Source organism: Mastigoproctus giganteus, chromosome 6 (assembly GCF_048544385.1).
Source record: "Mastigoproctus giganteus isolate SK-2022 chromosome 6, ASM4854438v1, whole genome shotgun sequence".
In the NCBI taxonomy this organism is placed as follows: domain Eukaryota; kingdom Metazoa; phylum Arthropoda; class Arachnida; order Uropygi; family Thelyphonidae; genus Mastigoproctus; species Mastigoproctus giganteus.
This window is the reverse complement of record NC_143580.1, coordinates 82,743,647-82,762,092: the sequence shown is the minus strand read 5'-3', so window position 1 is coordinate 82,762,092 and position 18,446 is coordinate 82,743,647. Positions and strand designations below refer to the sequence as shown.

General features: G+C 39.8%; 1 protein-coding gene across 1 annotated transcript in view; it reads right to left on the bottom strand.

Annotated features, from left to right (window-relative positions):
• LOC150084440 (short-chain dehydrogenase/reductase family 16C member 6-like) overlaps positions 1-18,446 on the bottom strand; it is a 47,533-nt gene that overhangs the window by 18,576 nt on the left and 10,511 nt on the right. Inside the window, exons 2-3 of the mRNA XM_090376232.1 lie at positions 14,623-14,862; positions 1,102-1,208 (exon numbers count right to left, since the gene is read on the bottom strand). Coding sequence (XP_090232358.1) covers positions 1,102-1,208; positions 14,623-14,862 — 347 coding nt within the window. The remainder of the gene's footprint in view (positions 1-1,101; positions 1,209-14,622; positions 14,863-18,446) is intronic.

Below are 18,446 nucleotides of genomic sequence, written 5' to 3'. Positions count from 1 at the left end.
CTGCTGTAGTTCGAAGCCGCACACAAATCCAACAGTTGGCGATATTGCTTTTGCAAAAGTCAGCAATCTTAGAACCCATCGTGCGGAGACCTTAGACAGTGGTATCGTCAACGTCCTCCCCATACCGGGTGGAAAAGGCCCAGGTTCGAATCCCGTTGATGACGCGAGGAACTTTAATGGGCTTTTTTCACTCCGTGGCTGAGTTAGTCGATCTCAGGCGTAGATAACAAGTTTTTTTCCCCAGAAACTGGGATTTTTTCGTCCAGCAAAACAGGCAAATCGACCAGAAAACACACGCAATTTACAGACAAAATAAATATATGGGTAGATGTAATCATTTATGGGTGACCCCAATATAATTTGGTCATGTAAAACGCTGTGGGCAGACCCATAACTAATTCCCACTGCATTTGCGATGAAATGAATTGTCACACGTCTGTCACTCAGCACTAGCTACTCAACCTTTGCAACCGTCTCACTGTCTGTGGATGTTGATGGCCTTCCTTCACTTGGCTCGTCAAAGACACTTGTACGACTCCACTGGAACTCCTGTTTCCACTTTTTTCAATGTCATAGGATGGAAAATTCTGTCCATACACAGCTTTCATTTCTTCGTCATTTTCCTGAGCTTTCTTGCCCTGCAAATGCAGGAACTTGATCACTGCTCGATATTCCACTTTGTCAACTATAGCATCCTTCCTCAGATTCCGGGTTTCACCTCTGGGGTACGATCACCTACGGGAACGAAATTCACATGTTAGTTATTGAATATGTAGACAACTTATATTAAAAAAAGGCATCTTCCTATTGATGTTTTATCTAGATCAGGGCATGAACTTTTTGATACCCCCTCGTATAACTCTCTAAAATTTTAAAATCCGGAAATTCTCACTCCCTCAGGGTGCCGTATTATAAAGAGTTTACTGTATTCCTTTTCAATCAGCATAACTATCACAGTAAGCAGTACAAAATGTGAAAACATATTTGATTTCCCCGATCTAACGAAAATTAAGTGATATTCAGCATCGGCAAACATTGTTTGCCGATTGTGAATATCACGCTTTTTTGTTGATGTACAGTTTCAACTTATAAGCAACTTACCAGTATTCAGTCATCTGTGCATACCCAAAGAAACTTGATAGGGAAGCGACAGCTACAATGTGTCCGTGGTTCAATTCCAGCATGCGAGGTAAGAATTCTCGAATAGTCTGGCGAATAAATTTACAATTAACGTTAATAAGAGAAACCGAAATATACTACAATTTCGGAATAAAAGGTATTTCTTATTCATTTAAATTTATTGGGCACAAAATATCTAAAGAATTTAGTAAAACCTTGTCATTATTGTTTTCTTTCTTTATTTTGTTTGAATAATGATTATGATTTTTATTCAGTTTTTAGGTTAAGAATAAGACAATTGTATTCCTAAAACGTATTAATGTCTTTTGAATTCCGAACTTTTTCAGAAACTGACTAGCAGGCAAAACTTCCCTATTTTCAACCCATCTATAAAAGGTAAACTGCAGCCATTATCTGTAGGATGGAAACTTCCTCATAGATTAACGTTGAGAGAAATGGACCGTAATCTGCCACGCTGGTCCAGTGTGGGTTGGCAGATCGACCGTATTTAGCAGTCAGGGGCTTGAACCCCGGTCTACTCAAGGAGCGTGTGCTATTGTACTCCCCCTCCTGACCTCTTGGCTACGGAGGCCCTATAACTATCTGTATGGATTAGCAACTTTGTTACAGGGTTTCTATGCGGAACATCAACAGCCTACTTTATGGGGTATGCCTCCAAATATCATGCAGAACTCCGGTTTTATCTGTGACACTAGCAAGTTCTCTTGGCATGGACTTTACACATATCCAATAATGCTCTGGTAGTATATAAGTTTAGTAGTATACAAGTCCTCATTTTTGTATCTCGAAACAGTCCAACACAATGGCACTGCGCATTATTCTGCTGGAGTTCATCATTTCCAAGACATGGGATGTCAACGTAATGAGGTGAAATTGATGCTCAATTGCCCGTTTTAGGAGTTTCATCCTCTTCTATGTAGACAGTAATGATGTACGGCAGGTGTACACAACTGCTGGATATTCTAAGTTCTCATCCATCTTTCTACTTTAATTTTGCAGACTTTCTACTTTTAAAACGAATAGATCCACGTGAAAAATCTAAAAAGTGTTACCCACATTCAAGATGAAAAAAAAGTTAGCATTCTATATATTACAAAAATAGTGCTTACCTTAGCTCTGCCCAGAGTCAAGCGTGTTGTCCAACAGGGCAATTTCAAGATGCAGTGCGATGTCCTCTTGACACAAAATAAAACAACACACAACTTTGTACATTTTACAAGTCTACACTGTCAAAATATCATGTACTGGTTTTCGGCCACGGTTCGTGAACTGGAGCTCACGGTTCGTGAGCTTTTTGTCCTGATTGCAATTTCTTTGCATACCTTGTGTAAGCATCAGCTGACTTGATAAGACTGACAAAATTTTGTCAGTGACAAAATTTTGAGTTTATGTAGTATACATGTATAGAGAGGTTAACTTGGATATAAAGATTAATTTATCGCATTTTAGTTGTTCCGTTGAGGTTTCAGGCACAGAGAAAAATGAAATTTAGTCTCTCTTTAAAAGCATCGGATTTGCCAAAAAATGGTGGGCCAAGTGAAGTTCCAGCTAACCCAGAGAAATGCCAATGTACAATAGCAGGATAGTAAGAGTCAGGCGCCGCCCACCTGATAATAGTTGGGGACCTTAGTACACTGAGTACGTTAGAAAGGGAATTTTGAGTTCGGTGAAAATTAAGAACCGTCATTAAGCACACCAAATGCAGAACAAACCTTAATCTCCGATTAAAAGTTTTAGAATGCGCAGAATTTGAAAAGGAGGTTCATTTCCTAAAAGAGAGGGCAACGCTTAGCAGGCGTAGACGAGTTCCGTTTTGACTAGTAGGGGTTAACATGAGAACAGGTCTCGAACGAACAACCGGATTGAAAATATGTGAGAGGTGCCTTCAGGAGGCAAAAATTTTTATTGGCAGAAATTCGCCCTTAAAAGAGTACGTCCAGAAGAATGGGTTCGGAGAGAATTTGCTGTGAATTTGGTTGTGGGGACAGGAATTCTTCGCGTAGAGGCCGCCGTAGCCGAGTGGTCAAGTGCAGGGATGCATAAGTACCCGTGATTTTAAGGAACTGCTGTTCAAGCCTCATGACTACTAAATACGGTGCAGTTTCTTGTATTCTCTCTCTCTCTATCTTGTGAACTCCTCTGACTGCGTGGTCCTTCGGGAACATAAAGAGAAAATTTATTGTTTGTTTTAAAAGAGAATTTGTACCAGGGGAAAATTCCTGTGAGGGTATGGGTGCACATCAAGAGCGGGTTAACGTCGCGTGATATAGATTTCAGGGCTATAAGGAGTTTTCTCAATAAAGCTACCGAAAATAGAGAGGCATCCCAAGAAGCCGGATTCTACTAGACGACCAGGATGCCTGCACGGCTAGCACAGTGGTATCGTCACTGTATTCCCCACACCGGGTGGAAAAGGCCCGGGTTCGAATCCCGTCGATGACGCGAGGAACTTTAATGGGCTTTTTTCGCTCCGTGGCTGAGTTAGTCGATCTCAGGCGTAGATAGTAAGGTTTTTTCCTCCAGAAACTGGGTTTTTCTTCCAGCAAAACAGGCAAATCGACAAGAGAACACACGCAATTTACAGACATAATACATATATGGGCATGTATAAGGGATTATGGGTGGCCCTAATATAATAGCTTGAGTTTGACACGACCGGGATGAGAATTAACACAAAATGTGTTAACACACTGTGGCGGCTACAGTTCATTCACTGTGGAAACAGTAAATAAATTTTCTTTTCTGCATACTCCGCGTTAAAACAGACCTGACATTCAACCCCAACTCTTTGCCTCGAGTTTGGCCAATCAAGAACATTCAGTACATTGATATGTACGAGTTGCTAATTTCTTCTGAAACTCAGCGGAATATACGAAGCTCATGAGAAGTTACCTTTTTTTTAAATAGTCTATAAAATGTATATGCCAAAATTAGACACTTTAACGTGGACTTGTTACATCTGACCACAAACCCATGAATTTATCATATGTATGTTTAGTGTCAACTATCACTGAATATAGGTAGTAAATGTCATATGACATGTTTGTTATGCTAGAGTAGAATAGTAGTCTAGTGCATAGTGTTAACTGTAATGCGGCTCCGGGGGTTTCCCCCAACTCCCCGTAAAGCAATATGATGAATACAAACTCTGTAAAGGCCAGATGTATGTAGGTTAGTGAGTTTTCGTGTAGTGTTAGTGTGGGTTGTGTTGTAGAAATTGATAAGTTGCTGTTCTCTGAAGACTAAAGAGGATATTTCAGTAGAGCGAAGGATGAATAATCCAACAATTCTAATTTATGATGTCCCTAAAGAACTCACTAAAGATGATAATGTTAATGATCTATTCTACAAGAATTTCCAAAACTATGGGTATACGCTCCATGAGGTCAAGAATGTTCGTGTAGTCTGGGTTGTGTTGCAGACTTTGATAAGTTGCTGTTCTCTGAAGTATTGACTAAACAGGGTATTTCAGTAGCGCGAAGGATGAATAATCTAACAATACTAATTTATGATGTCCCTAAAGATGATAATGTTAATGATATATTCTACAAGAATTTCCAAGACTATGGGTATACGCTCCATGAGGTCAAGAATGCTACCAACTTTCGGTTTAGCACCAATTCAAGAAGCAATTCCAATATGGGTCATTGGGTTCCTGGTTAAGATGATAAAAAACTTATTTGATAGTGATATAATTTATTTAGGATATTCTTTGCACAGGTTCCAAAGGTTTCCAATCGTAAATAATTGTTTTCGTTGTTTTCTACTACCAAGGTAATTTTAATGCATCGTTTGTTTTACTTATTCTAGGTAGTGCAATACCATGCAAAATCGTTGTGACGGTATTCACAATATGAGATATAATTAAAATGATGCATTAAAACTACATTGGTAGTAGAAATGGTGTATGTGCATTACCCACGCACAAACAAACTCCTTCAAATCGAAACTTCTTCAGTTGAATTTAGAAAATAATGGCACTTGCCTTTGTCAGAAGCGAGAAGACTGGGAGCACGTTGTCTTCTGCTGCCCTTATTATTGTGACTTTAGAAATTCCCTACTGAAAAAAGCTTCGCAGTTCTCATCTGACAATGTAAAAGTTTTGATTAAAACTGTCATCAATTTCAATCATTTTCAACAGTTTCCTGTCAACGTTTTCAACAGAAGAAGGCAGTTACTGACAATTTCCACGACGAGTTCCAATTACGAATGGATACTTTCTTCTCGCATTCTGCTTACCTTTCAGGATTATCTGTAGTAATACTGATTCTCGAAGCCTTCAGCGACTTACAAATAGAAAAATTTGATGGCACCCACTGATTTGGCACTGCCTTCGGTCGGTGCGGGATCTGCCTCTTTTTGGGCAATTAAATTAATACAGGCGCACCTCCTCGTATTGAGGATGAGTACCCCTTTGCTGTCGCCCGGTTAAGGTGGCACATACAAACCACATGCGATTTACATTTGGCCAAATTACAGCATTCTGTAAACAATACGGTGATTACTGGCGGAGTTAAACTCTGTTGCAGATGCCGCCGCTATACTGAACAGTTATACATGTTTTTCTATAGAGCCTTTGAGATGCTGAAGCTGTTACTAACCTAGGAGAGCTTACAGTCCACGTAAATGATGACACTGAAGACACTGCAAAATCGCAGGATGGCCCCGTCCTGGATCCCACCCTACACGAAGGACCACTCCTGAACCAGATTTATACGCTGAGGATGAGCCTGGAAACTCTGATGGCGAAATCCAGCAGTAGAATTACAACAGCATTCAGAAGAGAAATAGTCACCATCTAGGCGAAAATGGAGCACCTTTTGATGAACGCCAACTTGGAAAGAGAAGAAGGCTGTCGCGAAGTTCGAAGTCTATCTAGATGAGAGGGGCAACGAAATGCAACAGCGCGCCCCTCCTTTGCAGATGCGCTGAGGAATGGAATAAAGCAAGAGCCCAACCAATCAGCAGCAACAACACAAACCAAACGTGCCGAAACTCTTCTGCAGAAGCCCCACCTTGTCATTTTGAAGCCAGCCACAATGGATGCCACGAAAACCAGTGAGGAAATAAAGAGCACTCACTTCGCTGACTGAGGAGTTCAAAACCACAATAATTAAATCTATTAGGAAATCGCGCAACATTGACGTGATAATAGATACGGATGAGGAGGCAAACAAAATACTAAACAACTCGAAGATACCTAGCTTAGAGCTCCTAGCAGAAACCCCAAGAAACAGAGGACCCTCTATCCGGATTTATGATGTATCAAAGGACCTTGACCTTGCTGCAATCACAGAGGAGATCTACCTCCGTAGCTTTCAGAGGGACGTCCCAGACAATGAACAATCTGACCTAATTTTAGATTCCCAAATATTATTATTATTATTATTATTATTATTATTATTATTATTGTTAACAGCTACAAAACAGCAAACAAACGTGCCTGAGGGTGCAGCTACAAAGCATTATTACACAGATTCAAAGCAGAAGCTTGGAGTATACATTTCCCAAAGTAAAGAGAAAAGTAAATGTACATAAGAAGACTAGTGAATTGAAATGTACAGATAAAATAAAACTAAATAAATAAAAGTAGGACTCATCCGTCCTATTTAAGTGAACAGGTAGGAGTAAGGCAGAGCACTGGTATTTCTTCACACACATTACACAATCAGAGTCTTAGAACTTGCAAGAGTCCATTTTACGTCAGGTAACGGATGAGGTTAGCAATTTAAGTTGCCTCTTGAAGTGTCCGGGGGTGTCAAATATCTCCATATTTGCTTTGTTCATTGATCTTGCAGTCCTGTTGTAGAAGTTGTAGTATCCATAATTTGTTCTGGCATAGGAAGGTTTCAGCAGTGGATGGTTTCTTAACGCTCTTGTCGTAGCGTTGAAATTTATTTGTGAGACGAGATGAGGACAATTCAGGGTACCATTTAACAGCTGGTTAAGAAGGAGTAAGTAGGCTTTATCTCTTCTTTTTTCCAGCGTTTCAAGTCCAAAGAATACACACCACTCTTGGTAGGATTTCTCATTGTATTCAAGGCCACTTTTAGATTGCTCTTTTTTGAATATTTTCAATTTCTAATTTTTGGTAGGCAACATGTGGGGACCAGACCTGTGAGGCAAATTCTAGGGTTGGCCTAACATAGATTTTGTAAAGAAAGATGAAAAGTGCCAACTGATTGAAGTCTCGGTTAATTCTTTTCAGGAAACTTAGTTTTTTTCTAGCTGCCTTCACAATGTTAGAGACATGGACATCAAAGGAAAATGATCCTTTAATAAAGATACCTAAATTTTTGGCTGTACTGACTTTTTTGATTGCCTTGTTGTTTATACAATAAGAAAAATTAAGTTTGTTTTTCTTGTGTGCATTAGCAAAGCTCATCAGCTCACACTTGTTTTCATTGACTGCCATTTTGTTCTCCTTCAGCCACTGAATAACTCGTTGATGAGCTTCGTTTAGTCATGTTGGAAAGGCGGACACACGATCAATTGGTTTGTGGAACTGGCCCCATCTGCCTGGCAGTCTATTGCCAGATAAGACAGAGTTTACATAGGCTGGGGATGCCACAGATTCAGGGAGCATGTTCCAGTGCCAAAGTGTTTTCAGTGCTGCAGATTTGGACACACCTCCCATACCTGCACCCAGACCAAGCAGACATGTGGGCACTATGCCGAAAAGGGCCACAGCTATGATGCATGCCCAAACAAAATATCAGAACCAGTTTGTGCGAACTGTAAGAGTCAGAAGATGGAACATACTCTTTCAATACTCGACGGAAAGTGTCCAGTCTACCAAAAAGCAAAAAGCGCATTCCAAATGAGAATCAATTATGGGAACACAAATTAAACGGTATAATCACAACAAGATAAACATTCCTTCAAATTCATGCACTGAGACCCAAAGCCATCGCTGGACAGATAAAGAAAAAGATTGATAAGAAAACTATGGCATACTTCTCATTCAAAAGCCCTACACTTATACTAATGAGGTGCGAGGTTATCCCCTAACCTATAAGATAGTTCAGACAGCTGGAGAAACCCCCTGGGCCGCAGTAGTCGTGCGTAGCCCCCACCTCACAGTGACGAAAATTACCCATCTCTGCTCGGCCTGAACGGCCTGCGCCCACATAATTAGCTCTTTTGGGTGAGTTCTGTGTGGTCTCTCTGTATTGTCGCCCAGGACAGGATATCACCCCTGCCATCCATACCTGCACAATCTCAGCATGGTGCTCCGTGGAGCAAAGATTTTGATAGGATCTGACGTAAACTGTCGCTCCCCCATCTGGCACAGCGAAACACCCGAGCGTAGAGGAGCCCAAAATGCACACAGACTCGAGGAGTTCCTGACCAATAGCAACCTTGATCACGGAGTTCTACGGTGGATGATGACGAGAGAGGAAGCAGAAGTAAAAGGCAAAGGAATGGGTTTTAATTTCAGAAAAGGAAATTACGATGCCTTAAGGTACTACATGGCCTCTATTAACTGGGTAGATATCGCACAGAGAATGAATACATTTGAACTGTGGTACGCTTTTAAAACATTAATCACAGATGCCTTGAATGCGTATATACCATTAAAAAAATACTCCACGAGAAGGGTTCCAAGTTGGATGAATAGTGAAGTTGCCACATTACTTGAGCAGAAAAAGGTGGCATGGAAAGGTTACAGATCAATAAAAAGTACTGAAGCCTATAACAGCTACAAGGTGATCTGTAATAGAGCCACAGAAAAGGTTCGACAGGCAAAGGCAGTTTATGAGAAATCACTAGCAAACAGAGCAAAGAGGGGGGATAAAGAATTCTTCACATATATAAATTCCAAGAAGAGCAGGACAAAGCAGATCGGACCTTTACGTAAGGGAAAGGGGATAGTAATAAATACACCAGCTGCCGTTGCAGATGAACCCAACAGTTATTTTGCATCGATATTTACAAATGAAAAGCCTTTTGTGGCAATGGGAAATTGTGGGAGCGAAGTTAAAAAATATGTAATTAATGATATTGAAATTTCGCAAGATTATTTAATGAAAAAATTTTCGAGCCTACAGACCAGTAAGGCTCCTGGAGTTGATGGAATATACCCTATAATCTTAAGAGAGGCGGCAAGCGAGTGCATTGAACCATTGAGGCTAATTATGCGAGCATCACTAGACTCTGGGAGATTCCCTTGGATTGGAAAAGTGCAAATGTATCTCCCATACATAAGGGTGGCTCTAAAAGTGAAGTTGGAAATTATCGACCTGTCAGTCTAACTTCAGTAGTAGGGAAAATCATGGAGGCAATGATCAAGGGTGGAATTCAGGATCATTTGGATCGAACTGAAATTCTCAAGGATACTCAGCATGGTTTTGTAAAGGGAAAATCATGTTTAATAAATCTGGTTCGCTATTTCGAAAGGGTCACTCACGAGCTGGATTTAGGGAATAATTTCGACATTGTTTATTTAGATTTCAGCAAAGCTTTTGACTCAGTCCCACATGAGCGGTTGCTTTATAAGCTGGAACAGGTTGGAATCACTGGGAAAATCCTTAGATGGATAGGAGGATGGCTTCAGGGCAAGAGGCAGAGGGTTGTGATAAATGGCTATTCCTCAGATTGGGTTGATGTAAGAAGTGGGGTTCCCCAAGGATCAGTATTAGGACCACTGTTGTTTTTAATTTTCATAAACGACATTGATGAAGGGATAGAGGGCGTGATGTCTAAATTTGCAGATGATGTTAAAATTGGTAGAGTAGTTAATGATCACTGTCAAGCTGAGCTTCTTCAGAGAGACCTAGATAGACTTCAAGAATGGTCAGAAAAATGGCAGCTGTGCTTTAATCCAACAAAGTGTAAGGTATTACACCTGGGAAACAGTAATCCCAAAAAAAACTTATTCACTTGGTGGAGTTCAACTAAACCCAGTACTGGAGGAAAGGGACTTGGGTGTAACGATACGGTCAGACATGAAATTCTCTGAGCATTGTAAACAGGTTGCAAGGAAGGCCCATGGTGTCCTATCGATGATCTATCGAATTTTTGCAAGTAGAGATAGGGACGTGATAATCCCATTATATAAGGCTTATGTTAGACCACACTTGGAATACTGTGTTCAAGTATTATGACCGCACCTAAAGAAAGACATCGAGCTTCTTGAAAGGGTGCAAAGAAGGGTAACTCGCCTGGTGAGATTGGCAAAAGAGCGTCCTTATGAAGAAAGACTTCGAATATGTTGGTTGCAGAGTTTGGAAACTAGACACTTTAGAGGAGATTTGATTGAGGTGTTTAAGGCTCTGAGAGGCATCAGTAAAATGAATGAGGACAAAATTTTCGAGGTTATAAATGATGCTAGAACTAGGGGACATAAATTCAAGTTACGGGGGGGGGGAAATGTTTAGATTGGACTGCAGGAAGTTTTATTTTAGCCAGCGAGTTATAAATTACTGGAATAAGTTGCCTTCATGGGTGGTAGAGGCCGACAGTTTGGGGAAATTCAAAGGTCATCTGGATAGTACTTTCGGGTAAGGGAAGCGCATAGGATGATAGGTTTAATTTCCTTTTTATTTATATTTTATTTTATTTTATTTATTTTTTTATTTATTAATTATTATTATTTGGTTATTTATTTTATTTATTTATTTATTTTTTGTTTTTATCATTGTTTTGTTCGGGTTTTTTTTTTTTTTTTTTGGCTGGTGCAGCATAGCCATAGGCTTTCTTGCACCTTGCGGCCGTTACTAATACTAATACTAATACTAACCTCACAGTCCTTAATAGAACTAATAATCTTCCCACCTTTTCCAGTACGCTCTGGGAGGCGACGATAGACGTTACCCTCGCCACCAGATCCTTCGTGGGATACATCACAAACTGGACCGTTCGTGAAGGATGGACAACTTTTGACCACCACGCCATCACATTCAACATGGAAAGAACATTACATCGTACAACCTCTTCCAGTCAGATACTTCACCGTTACTCAGTGCAAAAAAGCGGATTGACCACTGTTCAAGGACACACTACGCGATTATGTCTGAGCCCTCCAAACTGTCACTCTGATGAATTCCGACTTGGAATCCCACCAGCGTAAAATCACTGATACTATAGTTAATGCAGCCAATGTCGCCATTAAGCGGAAAAACCCCGTACCGGGTGCTGTGCCATGGTGGTCCCGGGAACTACAGACCCTTAGAAAAGAGGTCAACCAAAAGAGGTGTATTTTCCAGAGAGCCAGGAAGATCTGGCCTGCGGCAGAAGTAGAATACCTCAGGAACCAATACAGGAGGCAAGGAATTCCTATACAGCAATGATCAGGCAGAGTTAAAAACTGTCCTGGGCGCACCTTGTCTTCATTGTGGGAAACTCTGACCCGTGGGTATTGTTTATAGGATAACAACTAGAAAACTCCCTAGGGAAGAGGTCATTCCCTCCACGAAGACACCTGAAGGACAGATGACAACGACGTGGCAGGACTCCATCCGTAATATCTTGGATGTCATCTTTAAGTAACTATACCCAGATCGCACCACCGAATAACTTCAAATGGAGAGGGAAAATGCCCTGTATCACACCACAGGGTAGAATCACCCTTCACTATACAGGTTAAAAGGGCACGGCACGAAAATGGCATTTTAACCCACTCGTGCGTTAAAATGGTACGAAGTGTGTCTACCCGTATCATCTGCAATTAGTTGCTGCTAATGTCCCCATTCACTCTCGGTTATACAGCAAGTATCATTTATCACGATCACATCGACGGACATTTGGATGCGATCTTGTAATGTAACTCTTAAAACGAGCACTCGTGAATATTCATGCTGTTGTTTGTTTGTTTATGTGGTTTTTAGGAGCATTAGCGACTAAGGCCATATTGCTCCGGGGGAGATATGCAGTGGTCATTTCCTTACCTTTCCGCATCCTCCATATTTGGTGGTCACGGGTTCGAACCCCGGTCTAATCAAGAAGCGTATGCTACGCACTGCTGCTCCTGCCCACCTGGCTATAGAGGCGCCAATATTCATGCGCGTCAGTTTGTGTTAAATAAGGTGTTTCTAAAGAATCGTCAAATATTCTGAGACGTATTCTAGGATACAAAATAATACAAGTTTTATTATTATTATTATTATTATTATTATTATTATTATTATTATTATTATTATTATTATTATCAACAGTTTATTTCTCTTAGGAGAACGCCCGGTTACAGCTAGGTAAATGTGCGGCCGATTCTGAACGGTACAGAGTTATGAATGTTTCTATAAAGAAAAAAAAAAGCAAGGTGTTTTTAAGTAATAATTAAATAATAAACAAGAATAAAGATACATATCTATTAAAAGTTTTAATCATATTAAGTACAGGTCTGCTTATTCTTCTTTTATTGTTATTCAAAACTTCATAGCCATTTTTTTAAAATTCAAACAACCATTACTCCGTAACCGTTCAGAATCATACACTTGTTTATATGATTTTTTTTCTCATTTTGTTCTCTATAATGGGTCCCAGTTTTTTTTGTATGTACATTTGAAACTCCCTGTATAAAAAGTAGCGCGCCATATACGTGAAAAATATTTGAAATATTCTGTGTACATATTGTACTTTTTCAGTCAGAATAATTTAAACTTCAGGGAATACAAGTACTGTACTGAATTCGCTGTTTAAATATAGGTCTTGGCACTTACAATAGATCAAATTGTTACACCGCAAGTTGTTCAAATATTGCACAACTTTAAGAGAACCTGACTTTTTGCTCACAACTAATCGAAAATGAGGCTTGAAAGGAACAAAAATTATAATCCACTGGTCGTGATCGCAGGTTTCAGACTAGACTATTATTATTATCCATATGGTGGAAGGAAGCCTAAGGGTTTTGCTGCACCAGACTAAAAAAAAAAAAAAAAAAAAACAATTCTGAGTTAACCCCCTGAGAGAGAGAAGCAGAAGGGAATCACTGAGAGAGAGAAGTAGAAGGGAATCACTGAGAGAGAGAAGTAGAAGGGAATCACTGAGAGAGAGAGAGAGAGAGAGAGAGAGAGAGAGAAGTAGAACATGTGGACATGTGTATAGGTAAAGGGCAGCTCCTAGAACGTTTGTTCAACTCCGCCTCGTATCTCTGTGAAGAACAGTATCACTATAAATAGGCCAGATATGTGTGTGACGTCGGTTTGTGTGTATTATGTGTGCGTTCTGTTGTTCTGTTCTGGCCGCTTGGCTATCCAGAAGCATCAGTCACCTGGACAGATGATTCTGGGTACTCGTCCACACCACGGGAAGGTGGGCCAGTCCATGTAAAGCACGTAATGTCTCAAGAGAGACTCTGACCCATCTGATGTTGTCAGAAGGTAGGCCAGGATCCTCTGGGGGCCCATTCCAGAGGGAAAAAAAAAAAAAAAACGATCGCCAATGGTGCTGGATATGGAATCGAAATTAATAAAATAAGACATTTATAAAAATAAATATAAAAATAAATAAAGTAAAATAAAATAAATAAAAAAAAAACAAATAAATTAGTAAACAGAAAAAAAACAAAAAAAAAAAACTATGATAATAAATAAATGCATAAAAGAGAGAGAAGTAGAAGGGAATCACCGAGAGAGAGAGAGAGAGAGAGAGAGAGAGAGAGAGAGAGAGAGAGAGAGAAGTAGAAAGGAATCACCAAGAAAGAGAAGAATGATGATATCCAGCTCAGGCCCCTGGGTGCGCCAAGCCAATACTCATCACACGTTGTGAGCCCGTATGTTTCTATACGCAGCAGATGTTTAAATAGTGAGTATTAAGGTTCAAAATTACTTCGCTATTACCTTTCTATAGATTTAAATAAGTTTCCTCCTAATGATATTTATTCAGCCAATGAGAGAAGAAGGATGCGTGTTACGTGAAATATGTAACAATACAAAAATAATTAACAGAAGCTTGTTTTACTGTGGTAAAACAAGCTTCTCTTTAAGCGTGGTCACGCGCTAAGTTTATCTAACACGACCACGCGGTACCATTCTTGATTTCCATGTGTAACGTATTTATTTAAATAAACTAAATGCAACAAGGCATAATATTTTAAGATTCTATATCTATATAATATCGGTAGATACATCAGAGACAACTCTTAAAGAAAAACTACGATCGTAGTGTGAAAGTCTCCCGCCAATGAAAAGCCAACTAGCTTTGAAATGGTTCATCTGGGTGGTGGCGCCCACCAAGAATAAATAACAATAGTCTTCTCTATCAATGAAGTTATTGAATACTTGGCAACTCGTTGTGAAGGATGAGCACAATATGAGATACAGATGAAATGATGCCTTTCACACTACGTTCCTAGTCTTTCTTTAAGAGTTGTCTATGGTGTATCTACACGGATATTATATAGATATCGTAAAGTATTTATGTATTCATAGCTGAGGAAGAGACACACACAGTGTCGAAAGCTTCTGTAAGTATTTTGTTTTATCAAAAAAAGTGAGCAGGGGGCGAAGCCCCCCCCCTAGTAAAAATTAAAAAAATAATTACCCAGAAGTGACTAAGCACGTTAACTTCCAGTGTTTTTTTTATGTGTTCATTCTTGGACTCCAGAATTTGTTTCCCAAAGAGAACTCCGGCATTGTTGATTAATATGGTAACGTCACCAACTTCTTCCTTTACCAATTTTGCTACCGAGTGAACTTCGTCTTCTTTGCTCACATCGCATTGATATGAATAAGCTTCTCCCCCTTTCTCTTTTATTTCCTTTGTAACGGCATCATTATTATCCTAAAAATTAATAATAAATAACACTTCAAAACACAATTGCAAAAACACTTAAAATAATTTTAAAATATGCCATTTTAACGTGGAAATTCATTCATTACGTTATTGTAATGTTGAAAAAGCGAACTATGTCACAGGGAATAGGCGGGGATCGTTCCACAGAGCGAACCAGGGAGAATGTAATTGCTCTGTGGTCCGACGTTGTCCAGGATTCCTGCACAGTCCAGCAGGTAAGTTTATTTGCAATATCTGGCGTGGCCATGGTGATATGTCTATCGTACTTTCCCCGTGAGGACTGCTGAAGGTGGACAGTTGACCTGGGCGATTTAATACTCTTAAGCCCGATGAAAGGATGAAGTCCTCCAGTCTGGGGCAATTTCTCGTTGATGTTCTGTTCGGTGTTGTACTATGCCAGAGGGCAGAGCGACAATTTGCATCTATACCTAGAACCAATCGCCCAACAGGGATATGGTGTGATGTTGCCTGTATTAGGGAAATGCAGTAGTAATGTCCTCACCGGGATGACTGTAGAGCGAGAGAAAGTACAGGGATCCAAGCGGAGTTAGGATTTGTGCACAGGCACTGATGGAAGTACACAGAGGTGTGATCTTAACAGCAGTGATCGGCTTTTAATAATGACAGCTTTTGATATAGACTGCTTTTAATAATGCTAGCGGCCCATGGGTGGTAATCAGTACTCTGAATAATCTTATATGAGGCAAGGTGTCCCTCGACGTTCCCCATATGGACGTATGGTTTCTGCATAAATAAGGGCCTGCGCGCGTAGCACAATGGTATTGTAACTGTCTTCCCCACCACCAGATGGAAAAGGCCCGGGTTCGAATCTCGTCGATTACGCCAGAAACATTAATGGGCTTTTTCAGTCCGTGGCTGAGTTAGTCGGTCCCAGGCGTAGATAGCAAGGTTCCTCCCCCCAGAAGCTGCGGTTTTTCGTCCAGCAAAACAGGCAGAGAACACACGCAATTTAGAGACATAATACATATATGGGAATATATAAGAAATTATGAGTGGCCCTAATACAATAGTTTGAGTTTTTCTTTTTTTGTATAAATAAGGCATCGATGTGTTGCTCCTCTGTCTTGATTTTTCGTTGATCTGGGACCACCCTCTCTCTATTTGTGCATTTAGCTGCAAGATGTTTATCTTCTGTTGGTTGTTCTTTGGAGGGCATCTATCCATAATTAATCCTAGTTTGGTATATGCTCTTGATCTTTTTGGAGACAGGGCAATTAATATCTCTTATTGAGTGGTCATGCGGTGCCTTAGCTGCTTTGCAATTAGCACATGCTGGTGGCTGTTCCTTGGAGGGGCAATCTTTAAACTCGTGCCCCTTTTGGGCACAGTGCCCACAGGTGGACTCGCGCTGGTCACATGCGTGGGACGTATGTCCAAAGCAGAGACACCTGTAGCACTTCGGGACAGAGATATAATCTTTGAACTTGTGGCTGCCCCAGCCCACAAAGATCCTATTACTTGCCATGCTCTAGGTGAGAACTCAACCACTCAATTGCCATTGGTCGGCGATTCTGCCCTGGTTTTATATTTCGGAATGACGTCCTCTGTTGTTGGTTCTTCTGGTAGGTACATACTCAGGTTCTTGAGATATATTTCTTCTTCTTTAAGCTCTTATAGGGTTATACTGTGGTCAACGTCAAACAGGTCGATCGATGGCCCTTTCCGTTTTGGGGCTTCCAGTTTTAATCCATAGCTGGTGATATCTGGGTTCTTAAGGATTGTCAGTGCCTCCTCCCTGATATCAGTTTCTATTATTATACCGGGGTTCCTGGTCTTCCTTATGCTTCTTAGTCTAATTATCTTCATTTGCTCCTTCATGTTTTTGATGAGAGCCGCTTTCACAGCTTCACTCGTTTCGAGTTGGGCGTTCTCTGTCGGCTTCATCAGTATTACGTGAGACTCCAGATTTTTCTTTGTTGACTTGTTTGTAGGGATTTTACTTGGCTGGTCAGCGAAGGGCTACCCTGCGCCACTCCTCAACGCCTCGGCAAAGGAACGGGGGCGTTGTGGCATTTGATTTTCCCATTCCTGAGAAAGGACGTCAAGCTTTGCTTACATTCTTTCATTCTCAATATGGAGGTGCAACACTCCTGACTCCATTATGCTAAATATGGCAATGACATCAACCCTTGTGGCTCCAGTGATCCGATTTGACTTCTTAGCCATAAACTTCTTAAGGGAACCTCGTATAGTTAGCATTTGCTTGATGGGGGTCCCCGACAAAGGGGGATTCTGACTTTTGGGATACTCGCATTCAGAATTACTAGAACCAATGGGAATTTGCATTTAATATACTTTTTTTTTATATATCTGGATACCTGTATCAGAATTTGTATGAGAAAAATGTCTAATTGATAAGTCGCGGTACATCTGCTCATACAGATTCTATGATATGCTTCTCGCGTTGACATTTTCAATGACTAGACACATTCAGTAGATGATGATTCTAACATATACACAATGGTGCGGAACTAGCATATATGCCGTTTCTTCACTTAATATTTTTTTTTTTTTTTTTTTTTTTACAGAACAGATTTGCCTACGTTTATCTTTCGCTGCGTTTACAGCAACTTTCATGTCTACTGCTTTCATATAATATGATATGAAAGTAGAAATTTACAGTAAAACCTCACTAATTCGAACCTCTTCAATTTCGATTGTCTTCTTTTATGTAATTATTTTATTTATTGAGAACGGCGAATTTTTCTGAAAGATAACTTTTTAACACAACTCCGAGTTTCTTTCAGAATGATTTTACAACAACTTTATAAAATTAACAAAATCATTCAAAAAGGATAAGTTAAATACAAATGAAAACATTAAGGCATGAATAAGGAAACAGCAATACAATAGAGGACCATTATCTAATAAAAAATTTCCGGCTTCTTCAAAAACACCACAATATTATTCGGGAACGAACGTTTATATCTCATTAAATTTATAGTTATTAAAGTTTAGCACATTAATTGTAGTTTGTTGTTTGAAAATCGCATTATTCGTACTCTGATTTGAACTCTTTGTGTTCCAATTTGTTTTCAATACCATAAAAACGTTAGTATTTCCTAGATTGTGAATAAACTGCTTATTTTTATGAGCCCATAAAAAGAGGTATGACAAATGGATGAGGAAAGTTGCACGTTTTTAAGAAGCAACTTTTAAGGAATAACTTAGTTCTTGGTTTTCTTTTCTTGTTTTAAGCAGAGACTTTTAGCTGCAGTAAACAGGCTTATACTTCATACATTTTTACAAGTTGCTGGATTTGTGCACATTCAAGTGCACAAATCCCGCAACAAACTCTGATACATAAATCCAGGTGCAAATGCAGCTTCAAAAAGAGTCCAAAATATCATCATAATAGGACTTATCAATCGACTACAGATCTAAATCTATGTATGTGAGTTGAGTATGTCCAGAGTGTGTCACAATTTGGAAATATCTATTGAAACTTTGTAATCTACCGAGTTTTCATCAGGGAAGAGAGGGTTCTGTGTGAGGGTCTTCTTGGTAACCCACATCCTGGCATATTTCAAAAACGTTTATGTGTTTTTTTT